The sequence below is a fragment of the Oncorhynchus mykiss genome, chromosome 11 (assembly GCF_013265735.2).
Source record: "Oncorhynchus mykiss isolate Arlee chromosome 11, USDA_OmykA_1.1, whole genome shotgun sequence".
NCBI lineage: Eukaryota > Metazoa > Chordata > Actinopteri > Salmoniformes > Salmonidae > Oncorhynchus > Oncorhynchus mykiss.
The window spans coordinates 7,873,504-7,895,619 of record NC_048575.1 but is presented as its reverse complement, the minus strand read 5'-3'; the positions used below and the strand labels follow the sequence as shown (position 1 = coordinate 7,895,619).

Genomic DNA, 22,116 nt, shown 5'->3' with positions numbered 1-22,116 from the left:
GTTCAGTACCACGGAGAGGAAGCTATATACAGGGTCAGTATTCAGTACCACGGAGAGGAAGCTATATACGGGGTCAGTATTCAGTACCACGGAGAGGAAGCTATATACAGGGTCAGTATTCAGTACCACGGAGAGGAAGCTATATACAGGGTCAGTATTCAGTACCACGGAGAGGAAGCTATATACAGGGTCAGTATTCAGTACCACGGAGAGGAAACTATATACAGGGTCAGTATTCAGTACCACGGAGAGGAAGCTATATACAGGGTCAGTGTTCAGTACCAGAGACTGGAAGCTATATACAGGGTCAGTATTCAGTACCACAGAGAGGTCAGTGTTCAGTACCACAGAGAGGTCAGTGTTCAGTACCACGGAGAGGAAGCTATATACAGGGTCAGTATTCAGTACCACAGAGAGGTCAGTGTTCAGTACCACAGAGAGGTCAGTGTTCAGTACCACGGAGAGGAAGCTATATACAGGGTCAGTATTCAGTACCACGGAGAGGAAGCTATATACAGGGTCAGTATTCAGTACCACGGAGAGGAAGCTATATACAGGGTCAGTGTTCAGTACCAGAGACTGGAAGCTATATACAGGGTCAGTATTCAGTACCACAGAGAGGACGCTATATACAGGGTCAGTATTCAGTACCACGGAGAGGAAGCTATATACAGGGTCAGTATTCAGTACCACGGAGAGGAAGCTATATACAGGGTCAGTATTCAGTACACGGAGAGGAAGCTATATACAGGGTCAGTGTTCAGTACCACGGAGAGGAAGCTATATACAGGGTCAGTGTTCAGTACCACGGAGAGGAAGCTATATACAGGGTCAGTATTCAGTACCACGGAGAGGAAGCTATATACAGGGTCAGTATTCAGTACCACGGAGAGGAAGCTATATACAGGGTCAGTGTTCAGTACCACGGAGAGGAAGCTATATACAGGGTCAGTATTCAGTACCACGGAGAGGAAGCTATATACAGGGTCAGTATTCAGTACCACGGAGAGGAAGCTATATACAGGGTCAGTGTTCAGTACCAGAGACTGGAAGCTATATACAGGGTCAGTGTTCAGTACCACAGAGAGGTCAGTGTTCAGTACCACAGAGAGGTCAGTGTTCAGTACCACGGAGAGGAAGCTATATACAGGGTCAGTATTCAGTACCACGGAGAGGAAGCTATATACAGGGTCAGTATTCAGTACCACGGAGAGGAAGCTATATACAGGGTCAGTATTCAGTACCACGGAGAGGAAGCTATATACAGGGTCAGTGTTCAGTACCAGAGACTGGAAGCTATATACAGGGTCAGTATTCAGTACCACAGAGAGGACGCTATATACAGGGTCAGTGTTCAGTACCACGGAGAGGAAGCTATATACAGGGTCAGTATTCAGTACCACGGAGAGGAAGCTATATACAGGGTCAGTATTCAGTACCACGGAGAGGAAGCTATATACAGGGTCAGTTTTCAGTACCAGAGACTGGAAGCTATATACAGGGTCAGTATTCAGTACCACGGAGAGGAAGCTATATACAGGGTCAGTGTTCAGTACCACGGAGAGGAAGCTATATACGGGGTCAGTGTTCAGTAACCTTTGAGGTAGATACTTGTGTTTTTTAAATGTAGTTTTTATTTAAGTGCAAGGAAACAAGCTAGACCCATTCAGCCTGTAACCGTTCAGGTAGAAATTCATATTGCATAGCATGAACATTACAATCAGCTCAACACAGATAAATTGACGTGAGGAGAACTAGAAGAAAATAGAAATGTTGGGAGCAGCACCGCTGTGAGAAATAGTAATGTAGACTACCGCGTTACTAGTTAGCTATAGCTTGTGTCAGTGCATAGTGCAGTGGCAAGAGAGCGAACTATGGCCACATGGTTTTTACTCAACCTTTTTCTGCGCCATTTTCTCCTGCAGCATTCGTCACTCAATTACATGCCTGGTATTGTCATCAGATCCTGTAACAGGTTGAACACAAGCCCTGCTATTTACTCGCTAGCCAACTAGGCTAATGTTAAATATGAATTTGTCGCTCAACAGCAAGTAAGCTACCCTGTTACTGTCCGAACAGTTGGATCTTCTAGTCCTACCGAAGCGCATAGCTAGCTACAGGCACGGCAGGGAGCAGGCTGCAAATCTGTTTTCAAAGATGTAACGTTACCATGAAATACTATTATTGTTATTTGAAGGAGAACATTTAAACACCGTCACAGAAGCTTCGCTATTTGCCATATTCTATTGTTGTTTACTTGAATAGATCCAGCTATCAACACTCGCAGCCCCCCTCTTCCAATGCATTGTGGATGTGAAATTCCCGAACGGTTTACAGCAAATTCTACTAGATGAAAAGAAAATGCACGATTGCATTGTTTTACGCTATTCATTGATTTCAGTAGCGCATCCCCATATCTACAGGGCCTTCAGAAAGTGTTCATACCCCTTGACTTATTCCACATTTTGTTGTGTTACAACCTGCATTGAAAATTGATTTAATATATTTCTTTCTCACCCATTGACACACTTATAATGACAAAGTGAAAACATTTTTTTTATTTTATTTTTGCAAATGTGTTGCAAATGAAATACAGAAATATCTCATTTGCATAAGTAATCACAGCCCTGAATCAATACATGTTAGAATCACATTTGGCAGTGATTACAGATGTGAGTCTTTCTGGGTAAATCTAAGAGCTTTGCACACCTGGATTGTACAATATTTGCACATTATTATTTAAAACAATTCTTCAAGCTCTGTCGAGTTGGTTGTTGATCTTTGCTAGACAGCCATTTTCATGTCTTGCCATAGATTTTCAAGCCAATTTAAGTCAACACTGTAACTAGGCCACTCAGGAACATTCAATGTCGTCTTGGTAGCCAACTTATTATTATCCTGCTGAAAGGGGAATTTGTCTCCCAGTGTCTGTTGGAAGGAGACTGAACCAGGTTTACCTCTAGAACTTTGCCTGTGCTTAGCTCTATTCCGTTTATTTTTATCCTAAAAAACTCCTTTGTCCTTGCAGATGTTTTAAAGTCACCATTGGCGTCACGGTTTCCTTCCTCACCGGCAACTGAGTTAGGAAGGACGCCTGTATCTTTGTAGTGACTGGGTGCATTGATACACCATCCAAAGTGTATTTAATAACTTCACCATGATCAAAGGGGTGTCCTTCTTTGCAAGGCATTGGAAAACCAACCTGATCTTCATGGTTGAATTTGTGTTTGAAATCCAGTACTCTACTGTGCGACCTTACAGATAATTGTAATGTGAGGGGTACAGAGATAACGTAGTAATTCAAAAATCATGTTGAACACTATCATTGCACACAGAGTGAGTCCATGCAACTTCTTATGTGACTTGTTAAGCACATTTTTACACCTCAACTTATTTAGGCTTGTCATAACAAAGAGGTTGAATATTTATTGACTCAAGACATTTCAGCTTTACATTTTATATTCATTTTGAAAATAGTCTATAAACAAAATTCCACTGACATAATGGGGTATTGCACAAAATTTAAAATGTAATCCGTTTTGAAATCAGGCTGTAACACCACAACATCTGGAAAAATAAAATAGATTTCTGGATTTGACCACATTAATGACCTAAGGCTCGTATTTCTGTGTGTTATTATATTATAATTAAGTCTATGATTTGACAGAGCAGTCTGACTGAGCGGCGGTAGGCAGCAGCAGGCTCATAAGCATTCATTCAAACAGCACTTTACTGCGTTTGCCAGCAGCTCTTTCTGAAGCCACTGTATTGGTCAATTGTTGTCAAAGCCGAAATGAGTAGGACATCCGGGCATTTCAATTATATTCGAATTTCGAAATGTAACATACTGTTAAACTACATTTTTTTCCCGCCGCATATTCAAACGGCCTATTTAGGGCGTAATTATAGGTATTCAGACACAGACCGTGTATACTGTCAGCAGAAGGTTAGTTTGGGACGTGCAGAATATTAAAACGTATTGTTGAATCATTGGTTGGAACGCAAAGCAGCGACAGAAATACCTTTTTCCTTTGTTCAAGTCAGTGTAACCCCTAGCAACTGAACCTAATTTCTCTCATATACAACACATACACGCACAATCCAGAAAACATTACTGTACCTCGTTAATTGGTTAGTCTCGATGCTAGAGGGATCACTTCGTTTTAAAAGCATTAGCCCACAAAGATTGATTGTGGTCAAGTTTGAATCGCTATGAATTATGCCTTCAGCTATGCCAAATAGATTTCCATTTTCACTTCTCTTTTGTTTTCCAAGAAATAGGGAATTATATTTGATATTTAATGCACTTTCCCAAAACCTGCAGTGACTAATCTTGAATCTTTTCTTGATGTTTATACCCACATTTCTGTCATGTCAATTCTGTCCAAATGTTGTGATGTAATTCATTTTACAAGAGAAAAACATATTTGCGTTCTCTCAAGGGCTCTAGTGTTAGGCTTGGGCGAAAGCTTGGCTGGCTGGTAAAGAAATTAGCAGAGAAAGCAGTGCTTGTATTGATTCGCCTGATTAAACTTCATGAAAAATTGACTCTGTTAAAACCAAGAGGTTTCTCCAAACACGAATTATGCATCCCAGGAATGTATTTATGTTTTTTGCTCCAATAGAGGACTACGGAACAGAGAGGGTAGAAATGTCTTCTTTGAGATGACCGTGGCTACCTGCTACCCCATCCATTCATGGCGGCAGGTAGCCTAGTGGTTAGAGCATTGGGCCAGTAACTGAAAGGCTGCTAGATCATCTCCCCGAGGTAGATCATTGCTAGATCATATCCCCAAGCTATCCCCATATGATTGCTAGATCATATCCCCAAGGTAAAAATGTGTCATTCTGCCTCTGAACAAGGCAGTTAAGTCATCATTGTAAATACAACTTTTTTTCTTAGCTGACTTGGTAAATAAAAATAAATACATCTGGCTCTTTTCATACCAATTGAACTTTAATTCCTGTTAAAAAAAAATTACAAAATGTATGCATCAATCTGCTTCTTCACTGTCCCTGCTCAGTGTTGATAGAGCGAGTAATGTTCATACTGAGTTTATGGTGAAAAATGTCCTCCTCTTCCCAAAATATGGCAGAGGTAAGCCACATGTATGGTGTCAAAGATGAAGGCCATGGGAGTGATAACAGATTCAAGGCTCTTAAGGATTTAGCCAGATTTAGCTTGGCTTGCTGTTTGCATTGTAACATTGTAAAGCTTCTGTTTCCGCGATAGTCCTATCTAAATGGTGAAATCATATGGAGAGATATTAAGGCCAACAGAATTCAAATAATTTGTAAATGTATTTTCAGAAATTTCATTGCCACTAATACCACTCCATAACATACATCCTGAAAAGCAAGGGACTAGTAGTGTGAAAATAGAGGCATTACCGCAGTAGTTAATTAAAAACACTCCTTGGCGTTCGGGGGCGACACCTCCCCAGAGTACAGTTTTAAGTCTAATTTGAATTTGTGAACATGACCCACTTAACCATTGCTGGTGAGATTAAAATTCTTGAGGTTCCAGTCCCTAGTGCTGTAGGTAATGACTGAATGATGATGATGATGTGTGTGTGTGTGTGTGTGTGTGTGTGTGTGTGTGTGTGTGTGTGTGTGCGCGCGCATGACTCAGTGCCCCTAACAGTAGATCTTTCTCAAATCCAAGCCATTTATCTACTACTCCTGTGTGGTAGAAAGCAGTGGCTCGGTGTCATCTCAGCAAATCTCTCTTGTAGTTGCATTAGCATGTATGCTAACTCAGGGCTGAGTCTCTATGAATGTTCCTCATTCATTCCCACATAAGTGCTGTAGGCCTTTGATCAAGGCTAGGGCGCTAGGCGCTTTGCTGGGCTCTAGGCTAATGCCCGTGTTTACTCACCTCTAAGCCTGCTGCTAACAGACAGGCTTTGTGCTTACAGGAGGCCATCGCTCACCTGCCTCACTCAGCTGAATACGCTAACGTTTACCTAGCCAGCTTGCTCCTTTTTGCATGTTTTTCAAACCGCTCATGGCTGACCCAAAACATGTTTGTCACTCAAAAAGCGGGACGCTGAAGTCACTGGCGACAAGCCTTTTGATCTCGTGAATTACTTCTAGGTAAATTAGGCTCTTTTCAAAGTGAACACAAAACAAAGTCCCGTCATAGACCGTTGCTATGGGGACACTGTGTGCTCCACCGCATAACACTCTCCGGTAAGCACGGGGAGTTGGCTCAGGTCTCCTACCACACTCCCCGTGTGCCACCCCCCCCAAGACATTTTTTGGGCTGCCTCTCGGGCTTCCAGCCGCGTTGCCGTGCTGCCTCCTCTCCTCCCAAGTCCAGGAGTCTTGTGTTTTCGGTCGCTGCTGCCCATTACCACGCTGATTGGTCCTCTTGTGGTGGGTGTTTCTGTAACGTATTTCCTCCTCTTTGTCTGAGGAGGAGTACGAATCGGACCGAAGCGCAGCGTGGTAAGTGTTCATGATGATTTTAATTAAAGAAAGCACTGATCACTGAATCAAAACAATAAATGATGACGTGAATTTACAAAACCGAAACAGTACCGTGTGGCCCAAACACTCACACGGAAACAAACACCCACAAACCAAAAGTGAAACCCAGGCTACCTAAGTATGATTCTCAATCAGAGACAACTAACGACACCTGCCTCTGATTGAGAACCATACCAGGCCGAACACAAAAACCAACATAGAAAAACAAACATAGACTGCCCACCCCAACTCACGCCCTGACCATACTAAAACAAATAATAAAATAACAGAACTATGGTCAGAACGTGACAGTTACAGACATATTCTGAAATAAACATATATTTAAAAAAAATCAAACTACACACAATAATAAAGACAAAGCTTAAACAGGTTTTTAGAAAAGTTAGCAAATGTATTAAAAATACAAATCAGAATTACCTTATTGACATAAGTATTCAGACCCCTTGCTATGAGACATGAAATTAAGCTCAGGTGCATCCTGTTTTCATTGATCATCCTTGAGATGTTTCTACAACTTGATTGGAGTCCATCTGTTGTAATTTCAATTGATTGTACCTGATTTCAAAAGGCTATATAAGGTCCCACAGTTGACAGTGCAGGTCAGAGCAAAAACAAAGCCATGAGGTCGAAGGAATTGTCCGTAGAGCTCCTTAGACAGGATTGTGTCGAGGCACAGATCTGGGGAAGTGTACCAAAAAATTCCTGCAGGATTGAAGGTCCGCAAGAACACACTGGCCTCCAACATTCTTTAATGGAAGAAGTTTGGAACCTCAAGACTCTTCCTAGAGCTGGCTTCCCAGCCAAACAGGGAGGTGACCAAGAACCACTCTGACAAAAGGACAAACATCTCTGCAGTACTCCACCAATTAGGCCTTTATGGTAGAGTGGGCAGACGGAAGCCACTCCTCAGTTAAAGGCACATGACAGCTGGCTTGGAGTTTGCCAAAAAGCACCTAAAGACGCCCATACCATGAGAAAAATATTCTCTGGTCTGATGAAACCAAGATTGAACTCTTTGGCCTGAATGCCAAGCGTCACTTCTGGAGAAAACCTTTGCACCATCCCTACGGTGAAGCATGGTGGTGGCAGCATCATGCTGTGGTGATGTTTTTCAGTGGCAGGGACTGGGAGATTAGTCAGGAATGAGGGAAAGATGAACTGAGCAAAGTACAGAGAGATCCTTGATGAAGACCTGCTTCAGGGCAGGAACTCGGACTGGGGTGAAGGTTCATCTTCTAACGACCCTTAGCACACAGCCTAGACAACACAGGAGTGGCTTCAGGACAAGTCTGTGAATGTCCTTGAGTGGCCCAGTCAGAGCCCGGACTTGAACCCGATCGATCAAACATCTCTATAGAGACCTGAAAATAGCTGTTCTGCGACACTCCCCATCCAACCTGAAAAAGCTTGAGAGGATCTGCAGATCAGAATGGGAGAAACTCCCCAAATACAGTGTCAAACTTGTAGCGTCAAACCCAAGAAGATTCTAGGCTGTAGTCACTGTCAAAAGTGGTTCAACAAAGTGCTGAGTAAATGGTCTTATATAAATGTGATATTTCAGTTTTTGTTTTGTTTGCAAACAAATCTACAAACCAGTTTTTGCTTTGTCATCATGGGGTATTGTGATGTCATCATGGGGTATTGTGATGTCATCATGGGGTATTGTGATGTCATCATGGGGTATTGTGATGTCATCATGGGGTATTGTGATGTCATCATGGGGTATTGTGTGTAGATTGATGAGGGGGAAAACTATTTCATCCATTTTAGAATAAGGATGTAACGTAACATGTTTAAAAAGTCAAGGCGTATGAATACTTTCCAAGGCTCTGTATGCTAAGCTGTTCTGGCTCGTGGTCCATTGAAGCTGTTCTGGCTCGTGGTCCATTGAAGCTGTTCTGGCTCGTGGTCCATTGAAGCTGTTCTGGCTCGTGGTCCATTGAAGCTGTTCTGGCTCGTGGTCCATTGAAGCTGTTCTGGCTCGTGGTCCATTGAAGCTGTTCTGGCTCGTGGTCCATTGAAGCTGTTCTGGCTCGTGGTCCATTGAAGCTGTTCTGGCTCGTGGTCCATTGAAGCTGTTCTGGCTCGTGGTCCATTGAAGCTGTTCTGGCTCGTGGTCCATTGAAGCTGTTCTGGCTCGTGGTCCATTGAAGCTGTTCTGGCTCGTGGTCCATTGAAGCTGTTCTGGCTCGTGGTCCATTGAAGCTGTTCTGGCTCGTGGTCCATTGAAGCTGTTCTGGCTCGTGGTCCATTGAAGCTGTTCTGGCTCGTGGTCCATTGAAGCTGTTCTGGCTCGTGGTCCATTGAAGCTCTTCTGGCTCGTGGTCCATTGAAGCTCTTCCGGCTTGTGGTCCATTGAAGCTGTTCTGGCTCGTGGTCCATTGAAGCTGTTCTGGCTTGTGGTCCATTGAAGCTGTTCTGGCTCGTGGTCCATTGAAGCTCTTCCGGCTCGTGGTCCATTGAAGCTCTTCCGGCTCGTGGTCCATTGAAGCTCTTCTGGCTCGTGGTCCATTGAAGCTCTTCTGGCTCGTGGTGGTCCAACACTCTATTAAGACACTTTATGTTGGTGATTCCTTTATTTTGGCAGTTAACTGTATATCTACCATGTGGTTACACACACGCACACACACGCACACACGCACGCACGCGCACGCACGCACGCACACACACACACACACTCACACAGACACAGACACACACAGACGCTCCTTGAGAGAGATGAGTCCCTTACTGAATTTTTTCCATTATGAACATGGCTGTTATTGAAGAGGGAATGCAGGAATGCAGCTAGCTATCTATCTAACTCCTGGAGGTCCTTGTCCTTCAACTGTCACTCATTATAAATGCATTAAATGTACCCAATCCTAACTTGAGATCTGCTTAACTCGATTGTTCACACAAATCTTCCACCACGAGAAACGCCACCTCTGAATGTGCATTTTCGTCCTTGCTTATGGCCCTATACAGCTCGTTGAGTGACATATCAGTGCCAGCATCGGTTTGTGGTGGTAAAGAGACAGCTATGAAAAATATAGATGAACATTTTCCCGGTAAATAGTATGGTCTACAGATTATCGTGAGGTATTCTAACTCAGGCGATTAATCTGATAGATTTCATTCATCTCCATGTATGGCTCGACAACGATAGTCCGAGGATTTAAGCTAAAGCACAAGCAGATCTAACACCATGAGACATTTTACACAAACTATCTGAACTATCTGGATCAGGCCCGGGAGAAAGACTTCAGAGTGTAAATAGTCTAGTATTAAAGTGGTCCACGGTTCCACATTACTCCCATTAGCTAGCTACAGTCCAGCAAATGCTGTGGTTTCACACCAACAGAAAAAAACCAGGCAGTGTCACGACCGTCGTTTAAATAACTGGACCAAGGCGCAGCGTGAGTAGAGTTCCACATTTTATTTCTCGTGATTTATTTTTTTTAAACAACAAAGATATAACGATCATGCAAAACGTACCGCACAAATGCACTCTCGCAAAACAATATCCCACATCGCAGGTGGGAAAAGGACACAGTAGGTATGATCCCCAATTAGAGGTGACGATTATCAGCTGTCTCTAATTGGGAACCATACACACACACACACACACACACACACACACACACACACACACACACACACACACACACACATATACATACACACACACACACACACACACACACACACACACACACACACACACACACACACACACATACACACACACATATATACACACACACACATATACACATGCATACACACACGTACAAACACACACACATATACATACACATACAAGCACATACATACACACACACACACACACATACACACACACACACACACATACAGTGGGGCAAAAAATATTTAGTCAGCCACCAATTGTGCAAGTTCTCCCACTTAAAAAGATGAGAGAGGCCTGTAATTTTCATCATAGGTACACTTCAACTATGACAGACAAAATGAGAAAAGAAATCCAGAAAATCACATTGTATTTTTAATGAATTTATTTGCAAATTATGGTGGAAAATAAGTATTTGGTCAATAACAAAAGTTTATCTCAATACTTTGTTATATACCCTTTGTTGGCAATGACAGAGGTCAAACGTTTTCTGTAAGTCTTCACAAGGTTTTCACACACTGTTGCTGGTATTTTGGCCCATTCCTCCATGCAGATCTCCTCTAGAGCAGTGATGTTTTGGGGCTGTTGCTGGGCAACACAGACTTTCAACTCCCTCCAAAGATTTTCTATGGGGTTGAGATCTGGAGACTGGCTGGGCCACTCCAGGACCTTGAAATGCTTCTTACGAAGCCACTCCTTCGTTGCCCGGGCGGTGTGTTTGGGATCATTGTCATGCTGAAAGACCCAGCCACGTTTCATCCTCAATGCCCTTGCTGATGGAAGGAGGTTTTCACTCAAGATCTCATGATACATGGCCCCATTCATTCTTTCCTTCAGTCGTCCTGGTGTCCCTTTGCAGAAAAACAGCCCCAAAGCATGATGTTTCCACCCCCATGCTTCACAGTAGGTATGGTGTTCTTTGGATGCAACTCAGCATTCTTTGTCCTCCAAACACGACGAGTTGAGGTTTTACCAAAAAGTTATATTTTGGTTTCATCTGACCATATGACATTCTCCCAATCTTCTTCTGGATCATCCAAATGCTCTCTAGCAAACTTCAGATTCAGACGGGCCTGGACATGTACTGGCTTAAGCAGGGGGACACATCTGGCACTGCAGCATTTGAGTCCCTGGCGGCGTAGTGTGTTACTGATGGAAGGCTTTGTTACTTTGCTCCCAGCTCTCTGCAGGTCATTCACTAGGTCCCCCCGTGTGGTTCTGGTATTTTTGCTCACCGTTCTTGTGATCATTTTGACCCCACAGGGTGAGATCTTGCATGGAGCCCCAGATCGAGGGAGATTATCAGTGGTCTTGTATGTTTTCCATTTCCTAATAATTGCTCCCACAGTTGATTTCTTCAAACCAAGCTGCTTACCTATTGCAGATTCAGTCTTCCCAATCTGGTGCAGGTCTACAATTTTGTTTCTGGTGTCCTTTGACAGCTCTTTGGTCTTGGCCATAGTGGAGTTTGGAGTGTGACTGTTTGAGGTTGTGGACAGGTGTCTTTTATACTGATAACAAGTTCAAACAGGTGCCATTAATACAGGTAACAAGTGGAGGACAGAGGAGCCTCTTAAAGAAGAAGTTACAGGTCTGTGAGAGCCAGAAATCTTGCTTGTTTGTAGGTGACCAAATACTTATTTTCCACCATAATTTGCAAATAAATTCATTAAAAATCCTACAATGTGATTTTCTGGATTTTTTTTATCATGTTGTCTGTCATAGTTGAAGTGTACCTATGATGAAAATTACAGGCCTCTCTCATCTTTTTAAGTGGGAGAACTTGGACAATTGGTGGCTGACTAAATACTTTTTTGCCCCACTGTACATACACACACACACACATTCATACACACACACATACATACACACACACACACATATATACACACACACACACATATATATATACACACACACACACACATATACATACACACACACACACATATACATACACACACACATATACATACACACACACATACATACATACACACACACACACATATACACATGCATACACACACACACACACACACACACACACACACACACACACACACACACATACACACACACATATACATACACACACACATATATACACACACACATATACATACACACACAGAACTGATACTTACAGTATTAAAGCAGGTCTGGCTCAGGATAGAATGTGTTTTTAATTCAGCCACACTGTCTGCCATCTCACTCCAAAGCTCTCTGAGGTGTGTGACACACAAGGCCCATTTCCCTTAGCGTCTGAAGTTGCTCCGGTTGCCAAATTACAATTGGACTCAAATATGATCATTTATTTGAATTGTATAACCCGAGTGAGACGAATAAGCCGCAATGTGTACATAATGAAGTAGTGCAGAGGCTGTTTAACTGGGCTATGTGTACAGTTGGCAACAGTGTAGTTCCTGCCAAAACAATGCAGTGCTCCGAGTGCAGGCCACATTACACACTCCTCGAAACGCAACGACCCACGTAGGAAATGACCAAGAGAGAGTTTCTTAAGTGGACTGATGACCACTTAGAGAGAAAACACTCATGGATTAATACACACATTAATACAAACACACGCACATACACACGCACACACACACATACATGCACACACGATGCACACAAACACACACATACACACACGATGCCATGCACTCACTGTGACCAGGATGTGACCAGGATGTGAGCTTTGAAGGAATACGCAGATTCCTAGTGAAATATTTGTCCACCTGGACCAAGAAATCACTTTTATGGAGATGTCTTGGTCCAGGTAGTGTTAGTCCTGTCACATCCTGGTCCTGTCACATCCTGGTCACATCCTGGTCCTGTCACATCCTGGTCACATCCTGATCCTGTCACATCCCGGTCCTGTCACATCCTGGTCCTGTCACATCCTGGTCTGGTCACATCCTGGTCCTGTCACATCCTGGTCACATCCTGGTCCTGTCACATCCTGGTCCTGTCACATCCTGGTCACATCCTGGTTCTGTCACATCCTGGTCCTGGTCACATCCTGGTCACATCCTGGTCACATCCTGGTCCTGTCACATCCTGGTCTTGTACATTATGTTGTCTTGTACTGCATCATGGAATCCTGCATCTGCCAGAGAGTGCGGCGGTGTGATGTCCCCAGCTGATCCCCCATTGGGCCGGTCCAGAAGCATCTGCTGTGATGTCACTGGGTGGGCGAGGAATTCCAGGTCATAGTACTATCAGGCCTCTGTTCCATGACACCAGTAAACAGGTGATAGTACTATCAGGCCTCTGTTCCATGACACCAGTAAACAGGTGATAGCTCTATCAGGTCATTGTCCTCTGTTCCATGACACCAGTAAAACATGCACTCAGACCAAGGGTTAAGGTTAACTAGAGACACTGTCTTGAAGCTGCCTGAGAGCTGATGGCCAGCAGACTATATATCTGTGTCTCTCTATGGGGAGCTAGCAGTAGCAGTGTGAGCTAGCCTAGCAGTGTGGGCTAGCCTAGCAGTGTGAGCTAGCCTAGCGGTGTGAGCTAGCATAGCGGTGTGAGCTAGCCTAGCGGTGTTAGCTAGCAGTAGCAGTGTGAGCTAGCCTAGCAGTGTGGGCTAGCCTAGCCGTGTGGGCTAACCTAGCGGTGTGAGCTAGCCTAGCGGTGTGGGATAGCCTAGCTTGCTAAGGCCATTTTACAGGAGCAGTGCTTTTACAGGAGCACAAAATGAACGATTGATCCACGGGTTCTCCCTCCTAACGTGGACCATGTGTGGTGTGTGTGAGTGTAGTCATCTTCTTGATTCTGGGGTAGAATTGCAATCCTTTTTCTTTAACGTGAGTCCATTGAAGGGGAAAGTAATTGTGGGAAATAAAAGCATGCATGACTTGCCAGAGAGAAGGGAGTAGGTTGGGCGGCAGGTAGCCTGACAGATTTTTACCTTGTCAGCTCAGGGATTTTGGTTACAGTAACCGATAGGTTGCTGGATCAAATCCCTGAGCTGACAAGGTAAAAATCTGTCATTCTGCCCCTGAACAAGGCAGTTAACCCACTGTTCCTTGGTAGGCTGTCGTTGTAAATAACATATTTGTTCTTAACTGGCTTGCCTAGTTAAATAATAAATAATAAAATAGTCTGTGCAGTGAATTTTCAGACCAGTTTCTAATCAATAAAAACATTCATGATGAATTAATCATGAATAGACACTTCATCAAGTCTTCCTATGTATTAATTCACTATTTATGTGATCTAATGGTATTTCTTTGTGTTTCAGAGGGGGGTTCCCAGGGCCAGATGGACCTGACAGAGCTGATCGGCGTTCCTCTCCCCCCCTCCGTCTCCTTCGTCACGGGCTTTGAGGGCTATCCGGCCTACCGTTTCGGGCCCGATGCCAACGTGGGCCGCCTCACCAAGTCCTTCATCCCTGACCCCTTCTACCGGGACTTCACCGTGATCGTCACCGCCAAGCCCACCACGCGGCACGGCGGGGTCCTATTCGCCATCACCGACGCCTACCAACGGGTGGTGCAGCTGGGCGTGGCGTTGAGCCCCGTGGAGGACGGGTCTCAGCAGGTGCTCCTTTACTACACTGACCCGGGGGTCGGGAGCACCCAGGAGGCTGCGAGCTTCAAACTGGCTGACCTGACGGGGAGGTGGGCCCGCTTCACGCTGACGGTGCAGGGGACAGAGGTGCGTCTCTACATGGACTGTGAGGAGTACCACCGTGTGGCCTTCCATAGGAGCCCGGAGCCCCTCACCTTCGAGGCCAGCTCGGGCATCTTCGTGGGCAACGCAGGTGGTACGGGGCTGGACAGGTTTGTGGTGAGTTGACGGGTTTTTGTTGTGTTGTTTGTGTGTGTGTGTGGGGGGGGGGGGGGGGGGCAGGATCTGCTCAGCCCAGTCCTGGCACCCCAATGGTAGAACCAGCTTCCCCCTGAAGCTAGGGCAGCAGAGTTCCTGCCCATCTTTTGTAAATGTCTGAAACCCTACTTCTTCAAAGAATATCTTAAATAATCCAACAATACTTCAACACCTTCACCTCAGCCCGAGAGGTGCATTTGTCCATTTTCTCTTCATCTAAACCAGTCCTGGTCCTGGAGGGCCTAAACACTTCAGTTTTTTGTTTTCTACCTGGTATTTAATTGCACTCTCCTGGTGTTCCAGGGCTACCCAGTCATTGTCCTGGAGGGCCTAAACACTTCAGTTTTTTGTTTTCTACCTGGTATTTAATTGCACTCACCTGGTGTTCCAGGGCTACCCAGTCATTGTCCTGCAGGGCTGATAAAACCTCTGGTTTTCATCCTCTCCTGACAAGCAAAACATTTTTGGAAGTTTGTCAACAATCGACTAATGAAACAAATACTAAAAGAGCATCTTCGGGTGGAATTTGGCTTTAACTAGTTTTCAGTCACACTATGTATGTGTGACTCACTGGGGTTTGAACTCAGGTTTTCTGCGAGCTACAAGGCAGTGTTATCCTATTGACCTAAAGCCTAGGCATTACACTGTAGTATATTTCACCCAAAATGCTACTTCCACTCCACCCTACTAGAGCCCTGCATAGGGATGAATCGAGCCCTACCTGTGATCGTTATGTTCAGGCCCTACCCTACCCAGGCTTGATTGCTTCTGCCCCGCCCTGCCCGGCCCCACCTGGCCACGCCCCGCCCGGCCCCGCCCTGCCCTGCCCGGCCCGGCCCTGCCCCGCCCGGCCCCGCCCTGCCTGGCCCTGCCCGAAATCAGAAATAACCTCCTCCATTAGTAAATCCATTAGCTCCTCCTCTCTGTCTGTCACTCACTCCCTTCACACTGTTCACTCTGCATGAGCTCTGCACATGGCGCTCTGAGTCTGTGAGTATCCATAGCAACGGAGAGATGTGAGAGAGCTGTTAGCTACTTTTGCCACTCGAAACTCAAGGAACATTATTATTTTCTTTTAAATGATCCTGTCTTATATTTGACGAGATTGAAGCACTTCTGACACCATGTTATGATTTTAGTCAGATATGACTCTACTGCGCAGCAGAGGACGAGCAAATGGCTCAGGGTCAAATTGTTAGTGATCAATTTAGTGAAGCCCGAGCCCTGCCCACACTCTACCTGGCCTTTAACCCCGATGTACAATATTGGGGCCAGTCGAGCAAGTAGCAGAGCTCTACACCCTACCACCACTACTTAGATGTTGTATTGTTCTAAACAGAATGGATTAACTAATAAAGTATTGCCTGCCTCAGTTTTTAAGAGCACCAAAAAGCTATTGCCAAGCAGCTGTTTCCCACCCATAAAGTTTCATTGGAGCAAATGGGTTGGTATTTTCAGTGAAATATAGTTACCTTAGTCTGGAGGAGCAGGAAACTCTCTGTTCTCCCCGCCAGTTTCAACCAGCACCAGCCTGTCTCTTTCTCACCACCCTGGATCAAAACAGACCTCTCGCTGGTCAGGGGAAAATCAAAATGTCACTCTTTGTGTTCATTACCCCTCTTTCTTTCCTCTGCCACTCTCTTTCTCGCTTCTCTCTCTCTCTCTCATTAATGTCTGTCTGACTTTGTTTTGGTCTCTGCCACTCTCTTTCTCCCTCCTCTCTCTCTCTCATTAATGTCTGTCTGACTTTGTTTTGGTCTCTGCCACTCTCTTTCTCCCTCCCCCCTCGACCCCCCCCCCCTCTCTCTCTCTCTCTCGCTCTCTCTCTCTCTGTCAATGTGTGTTGGAGGCAGTGAGGCCTCCAGCTGATAGTGTGTTTGTGTTGTAATCTGATATCCTGTTTCTTCCCCTGTGAGGAACACTAACAAACAGACGCAACAGCAGTGGCACTCCTGAAAGCACCTCAGGATAAAATACTATAATTTCGTACGGGAGTTGCAGTGATGGGACAAGACTGTAACTATCAATTGGGGAGAAAAAAAGGGGGTAAAAATGACCAAATAATAATATTGATCTCAGAAAAGCTCATAAAACTTTGATGGAATCAGAGCTGTTGCACGGAAACATTTCCTGTTTACCTTCAACCTCTCTTTACAGCATCAGATGGACTTTATTTAGTTTACTGAGCCTCTCTTCTCCCTCCTCTCCCCTTCTGTCTTCTCCCTCCCCTCCTCCTCTCTCCTCTCCACTTTGTTGGATTGAAAACAGGTGTTTGTCCTCTGGATAGACCCATAAACAGATTAGTCAAACATGCCATGTGCCATTCGACCCTCCTGACAGTCATTGTTAGTGAGATCTATGTTCTGTTATAGCGGTTTAAAGGCTGCTGTCTTGAAGAGTTTTTGTCAGATTGAGGTACCTGTTACCAGATTGAGGCACCTGTTACCAGATTGAGGTACCTGTTACCAGATTGAGGTACCTGTTACCAGGTTGAGGAACCTGTTACCAGATTGAGGTACCTGTTACCAGATTGAGGTACCTGTTACCAGATTGAGGTACCTGTTACCAGATTGAGGTACCTGTTACCAGGTTGAGGTACCTGTTACCAGGTTGAGGAACCTGTTACCAGATTGAGGTTCCTGTTCGCCGTAAATGAGATATTTCCATTTCACTAAAAGGTTGTGTTGATTTGATTTGAGAGCTGGCAAATCAAATCAGGACATGCATTTATTGTGAGTGTGTTTAATAGATTTAATGTTCCTTAACCCCCCCCCCCCCCCCCCCCCCCCCCCAGGGTACTGTGAGTGTGTATACTAGTGTTAATGTGCCTTAACCTCTCTCTCTCTCCCCAGGGTTGTATCCAGCAGCTGGTTCTGAAGGGATACCCCACAGCCCAAGATGACCTGTGTGAAGAGGACGACCCCTATGTGAGTGTTTCCCAATACTACATCTGACCTTATTTTCACTTTAGCCCTAATAGGTAGGACTGGGTAGGTCAGGGTGGGACTGGGTAGGTCAGTGTGGGACTGGGTAGGACAAGGTGGGACTGGATGGGACTGGGTAGGACAAGGTGGGACTGGGTATGGCTGGATGGGACTGGGTGGGACAAGGTAGGACTGGGTGGGACTGGGTATGGCTGGATGGGACTGGGTGGGACTGAGTAGGACAAGGTGGGACTGGATGGGACTGGGTGGGACTGAGTAGGACAAGGTGGGACTGGATGGGACTGGGTATGGCTGGATGGGACTGGGTGGGACTGGGTAGGACAAGGTAGGACTGGGTATAGGACTGGGTGGGACTCGCTAGGTTTCCACCATACAGCTATCAACTATCAAGTATTTTCAGATTAGTTATCATAAAGGAAAGGATGCCAGGAGAGACTATCTAGCGGACACTGTACATGGACCTCTAACCACTGATCTCGGATCAGATTTCAACCATGATGAAAATGTCAAATCTGACCCTACATCAGTGGTAATGTGCTGAACTTCTACCTTACTCCATCCTGAAACCTGACATGCTGATGATGAATGGGACCATCAGCCCCTCTAGTGGTGGTTAGAGGACATCGCAGGGTTGTGTGTTGAAAGATTAATTCGCTTTCTGGTGAAAACAGCACTGAACTCCAGTTGTTTTTTTCATGATTTAGTTAATTATTTTCTCTGGTTTTAGCTACGTTTTTAAGCATAAGTTATTGCTACTTGTAAAATAAGAATTTGTTCTTAACTGACTTGCCTAGTTAAATAAAGGTTTAATATATATATATATTTTGTTTAAATACTTGGAAAAGCATTAGACAATTTGCTTGTGATAGAAGCATCTAGACTATTCTTCCTCACTGCCTATTGAATATGTAAAACTATTAGTGAGATTCCAATGTCATAACTTAAGCGTTATGTAATGAAAATACAAGGTTGCTACTATAGCGCTTCCATTGTTACGCTCTTTCAGGCATCTGGCTATGGGAGTGGAGACGACTCCTTCGACGACACAGAAACTATGGATGAAGTGAAGAAGGTAGTGGAGGAGAGAGAGTACACCGTGGTGAGTGACTGAAAACACTCAGACCCAGCCCTGTACACACATATTCTATCACACTTTCATAAACCCACAGGGAGAGTTTTACGACATTTTAAAAACATTTTTATTTTATTTAAAAGAACAACTGACAATGACGGCCTACTGGGGAACAGTGGGTTAACTGCCTTGTTCAGGGGCAGAAGACAGATTTTTACCTTGTCAGCTCAGGGATTCAATCTAGCAACCTTTCGGTTACAGGCCCAACACTCTAGGCTACCTGTCGCCCCCATACATGATCAATACGTCATCATACGTCATCAACATGTACACCTTCTAACCCCCGGGTATCTACAGCACATCCAGACAATTCAAGTTAACGGGACCAGTTTGATGGGAGACGTGAAGATATGCCATTCCGTTTCCTCCAGCCAGCTTCTCCTATCTGAGAAACGCTGTTAGCTCGACCAGATCTGGTCTGACCTTCTTGGACCATGTCTGAGAGGAAAGCATATATCCTCCTCTGAATAGTTAACTGCTTTCTGACACATTGAAGGATCTGTGCCCCCCCCCCCCCCCCCCCCCACACACACAGCCGTTTAGACAAGAACACATAGGTTTTTCCACTGTAACTGGCAGAGGACTTAGTTACATTAGTGCCTTTTATTAGTTGTGTAAACTGAGCCATATATCAAGAGTCTGGAAGCAGCAGTTGTGATGTGTGCCCAGCCACTCCTCTTCTTCCTCCCCCTGCCCAACCACTCCTCTTCTTCCTCCCCCTGCCCAGCCACTCCTCTTCTTCCTCCCCCTGCCCAGCCACTCCTCTTCTTCCTCCCCCTGCCCAACCACTCCTCTTCTTCCTCCCCCTGCCCAACCACTCCTCTTCTTCCTCCCCCTGCCCAGCCACTCCTCTACTTCCTTTCCCTGCCCAGCCACTCCTCTTCTTCCTCCCCCTGCCCAACCACTCCTTTTCTTCCTCCCTCTGCCCAACCACTCCTCTTCTTCCCCCCCCTGCCCAACCACTCCTCTTCTGCCTCCCCCTGCCCAACCACTCCTTCTTCCTCCCCCTGCCCAACCACTCCTCTTCTTCCTCCCCCTGCCCAACCACTCCTCTTCTTCCTCCCTCTGCCCGTTTGGAGAGAGATGTCTTGATATTACATTTCATGCCTCAAAAGTAAACTAACGTTGACATATCCCATGCTATTTGTGGAGATCCTGCATTATTTACAAGGATGGCACCAGACTAAAACCGCAGGCCTCAATCCCAGATATAAGCAAGATTGGCACCATAACTTTCTCTTGAACACTGCCTTCCATCTTCCTTCAACTGACACATGGACACCAAGCACACTGCTTAACATCAAAACAGCTGCTGATGCTTGGCTGAGTTTTCCTTCCAGTTTCCCTTGAGCTTTTCTCTCCCATTACCAGGGATTGGATATCATCTGAAAAGACAGTGATGAGATAAAGTGTTTCAGTGGGAGAGACCACACAGTGTGCACATTTGGGGTTTTGTCCTAACACTACACAGCTGTGTCGTGTCTTTGGCTATGCCGGATTAAGTGATATGACATGCTATTCTATAAAATATTTTCTCTGTAATTAATATCACCTGTTTGAACTAATCATGTAAATGTAATTAACTAGAAAGTCGGGCGAAATATTTTTTTTCATAGAGCTGTGATCTTCCGAATAATCTCTTCTTTTACCTCAGCAGTCAATTATTAATCGTCACCTTATTCAGTCTCATCTGAGCTCTTTTTCTCTCTCTCGCTCTCTCTCACCCTCTCTCTTCCACTCTCTCTTGTTCTCTCTCTCGCCCTCTCTCTCTCTCGCTCTCTCTCGCCCTCTCTCTCTCTCGCTCTCTCTCTTCCACTCTCTCTCGCCCTCTCTCTCTTCCACTCTCTCCCTCTCTCTCTTGCCCTCTCCCTCTTCCACTCTCTCTCCCTCTCTCTCTTCCACTCTCTTCCACTCTCTCTCTTCCACTCTCTCCCTCTTGCCCTCTCCATCTTCCACTCTCTCTCCCTCTCTCTCTTCCACTCTCTTGCTCTCGCTCTTCCACTCTCTCTCCCTCTCTCTCTTCCACTCTCTCTCCCTCTCTCTCTTACACTCTCTCTCCCTCTCTCTCTTACACTCTCTCTTGCTGTCTCTCTTTCCACTCTCTCTTGCTCTCTCTCTTTCCACTCTGTCTTGCTCTCTCTCTCTTCCACGCTGTCTTGCTCTCTCTCTCTCGCCCTCTCTCTCTTCCACTCTCTCCCTCTCTCTCTCCCTCTCTCTCTTCCACTCTCTCTCCCTCTCTCTCTTCCACTCTCTCTCCCTCTCTCTCTTCCACTCTCTCTTGCTCTCTCTCTTTCCATTCTCTCTTGCTCTCTCTCTTTCCACTCTCTGTCCCTCTCTCTCGCCCTCTCTCTCTTCTACTCTCTGTCCCTCTCTCTCTTCTACTCTCTCTCGCTCTCTCTCTCACCCTCTCTCTCTTTCCACTCTCTCTTGCTCTCTCTCTTTCCACTCTGTCTTGCTCTCTCTCTTCCACTCTCTTGCTCTCTCTCACCCTCTCTCTCTCACCCTCTCTCGCTCAGTGTCCAGCTGTATGATCGTTTAACTGCTATTGCTTAGATTTAATCCAGGTGCTCCGAATCAAAGCTGAACCCTCAAAGGAAGCCTCTTTCTCTAAAAGCTCTGTTTTGTGAATTTGATAAAAAGGAATACATACTGTTGTTCGTTGTCCAAGGTGACTAAGGTCATATTTAATGAATAGTAAAAGTTCAACAACCATGAAAACTCTCAGATCTGTGTTTTAAAAAAAAATCTGTTCTGATCAAATCTGTGACCATTAGCCTAATTGTATGTTCGTGGTCTACTCTGTCGTCATCCTTACTTTTCCTTGAGGCTGTTCCTACACCCAGCTTGTTTGTGTCCTCTGTTGTAGCTGGCGTTGGGGTAGACTCAGGAAAGGGGATTTGACTGCTAAACCTCTCTGTTCCAGGATGGCTTCCACGTTCACCATTAGGGAGAGAGAAAACAAGCAGACCCTAAATCAGTGATTTGGACAACTACTCCACAACCCACACACCCTGGGTAATAGGATGAAGTCCAAATCACTGATTTAGGGTCTGTTTGTTTTCTCCCTAATGGTGAAA

The 22,116-nt window shown here is 45.2% G+C and overlaps 1 protein-coding gene across 4 annotated transcripts in view; it reads left to right on the top strand.

Annotated features, from left to right (window-relative positions):
* LOC110536542 (collagen alpha-1(XVIII) chain) overlaps positions 1-22,116 on the top strand; it is a 106,178-nt gene that overhangs the window by 27,892 nt on the left and 56,170 nt on the right. For all 4 annotated transcript variants that reach the window (XR_005034542.1, XR_005034541.1, XM_036934756.1 and 1 more), the window contains exons 3-5: positions 14,376-14,923; positions 17,815-17,889; positions 18,914-19,006. Coding sequence is in view for 2 of the 4 variants with exons in the window: in XM_036934756.1 (XP_036790651.1) it covers positions 14,376-14,923; positions 17,815-17,889; positions 18,914-19,006 (716 nt within the window). In the remaining 2 variants the exon portion in view is untranslated. The remainder of the gene's footprint in view (positions 1-14,375; positions 14,924-17,814; positions 17,890-18,913; positions 19,007-22,116) is intronic.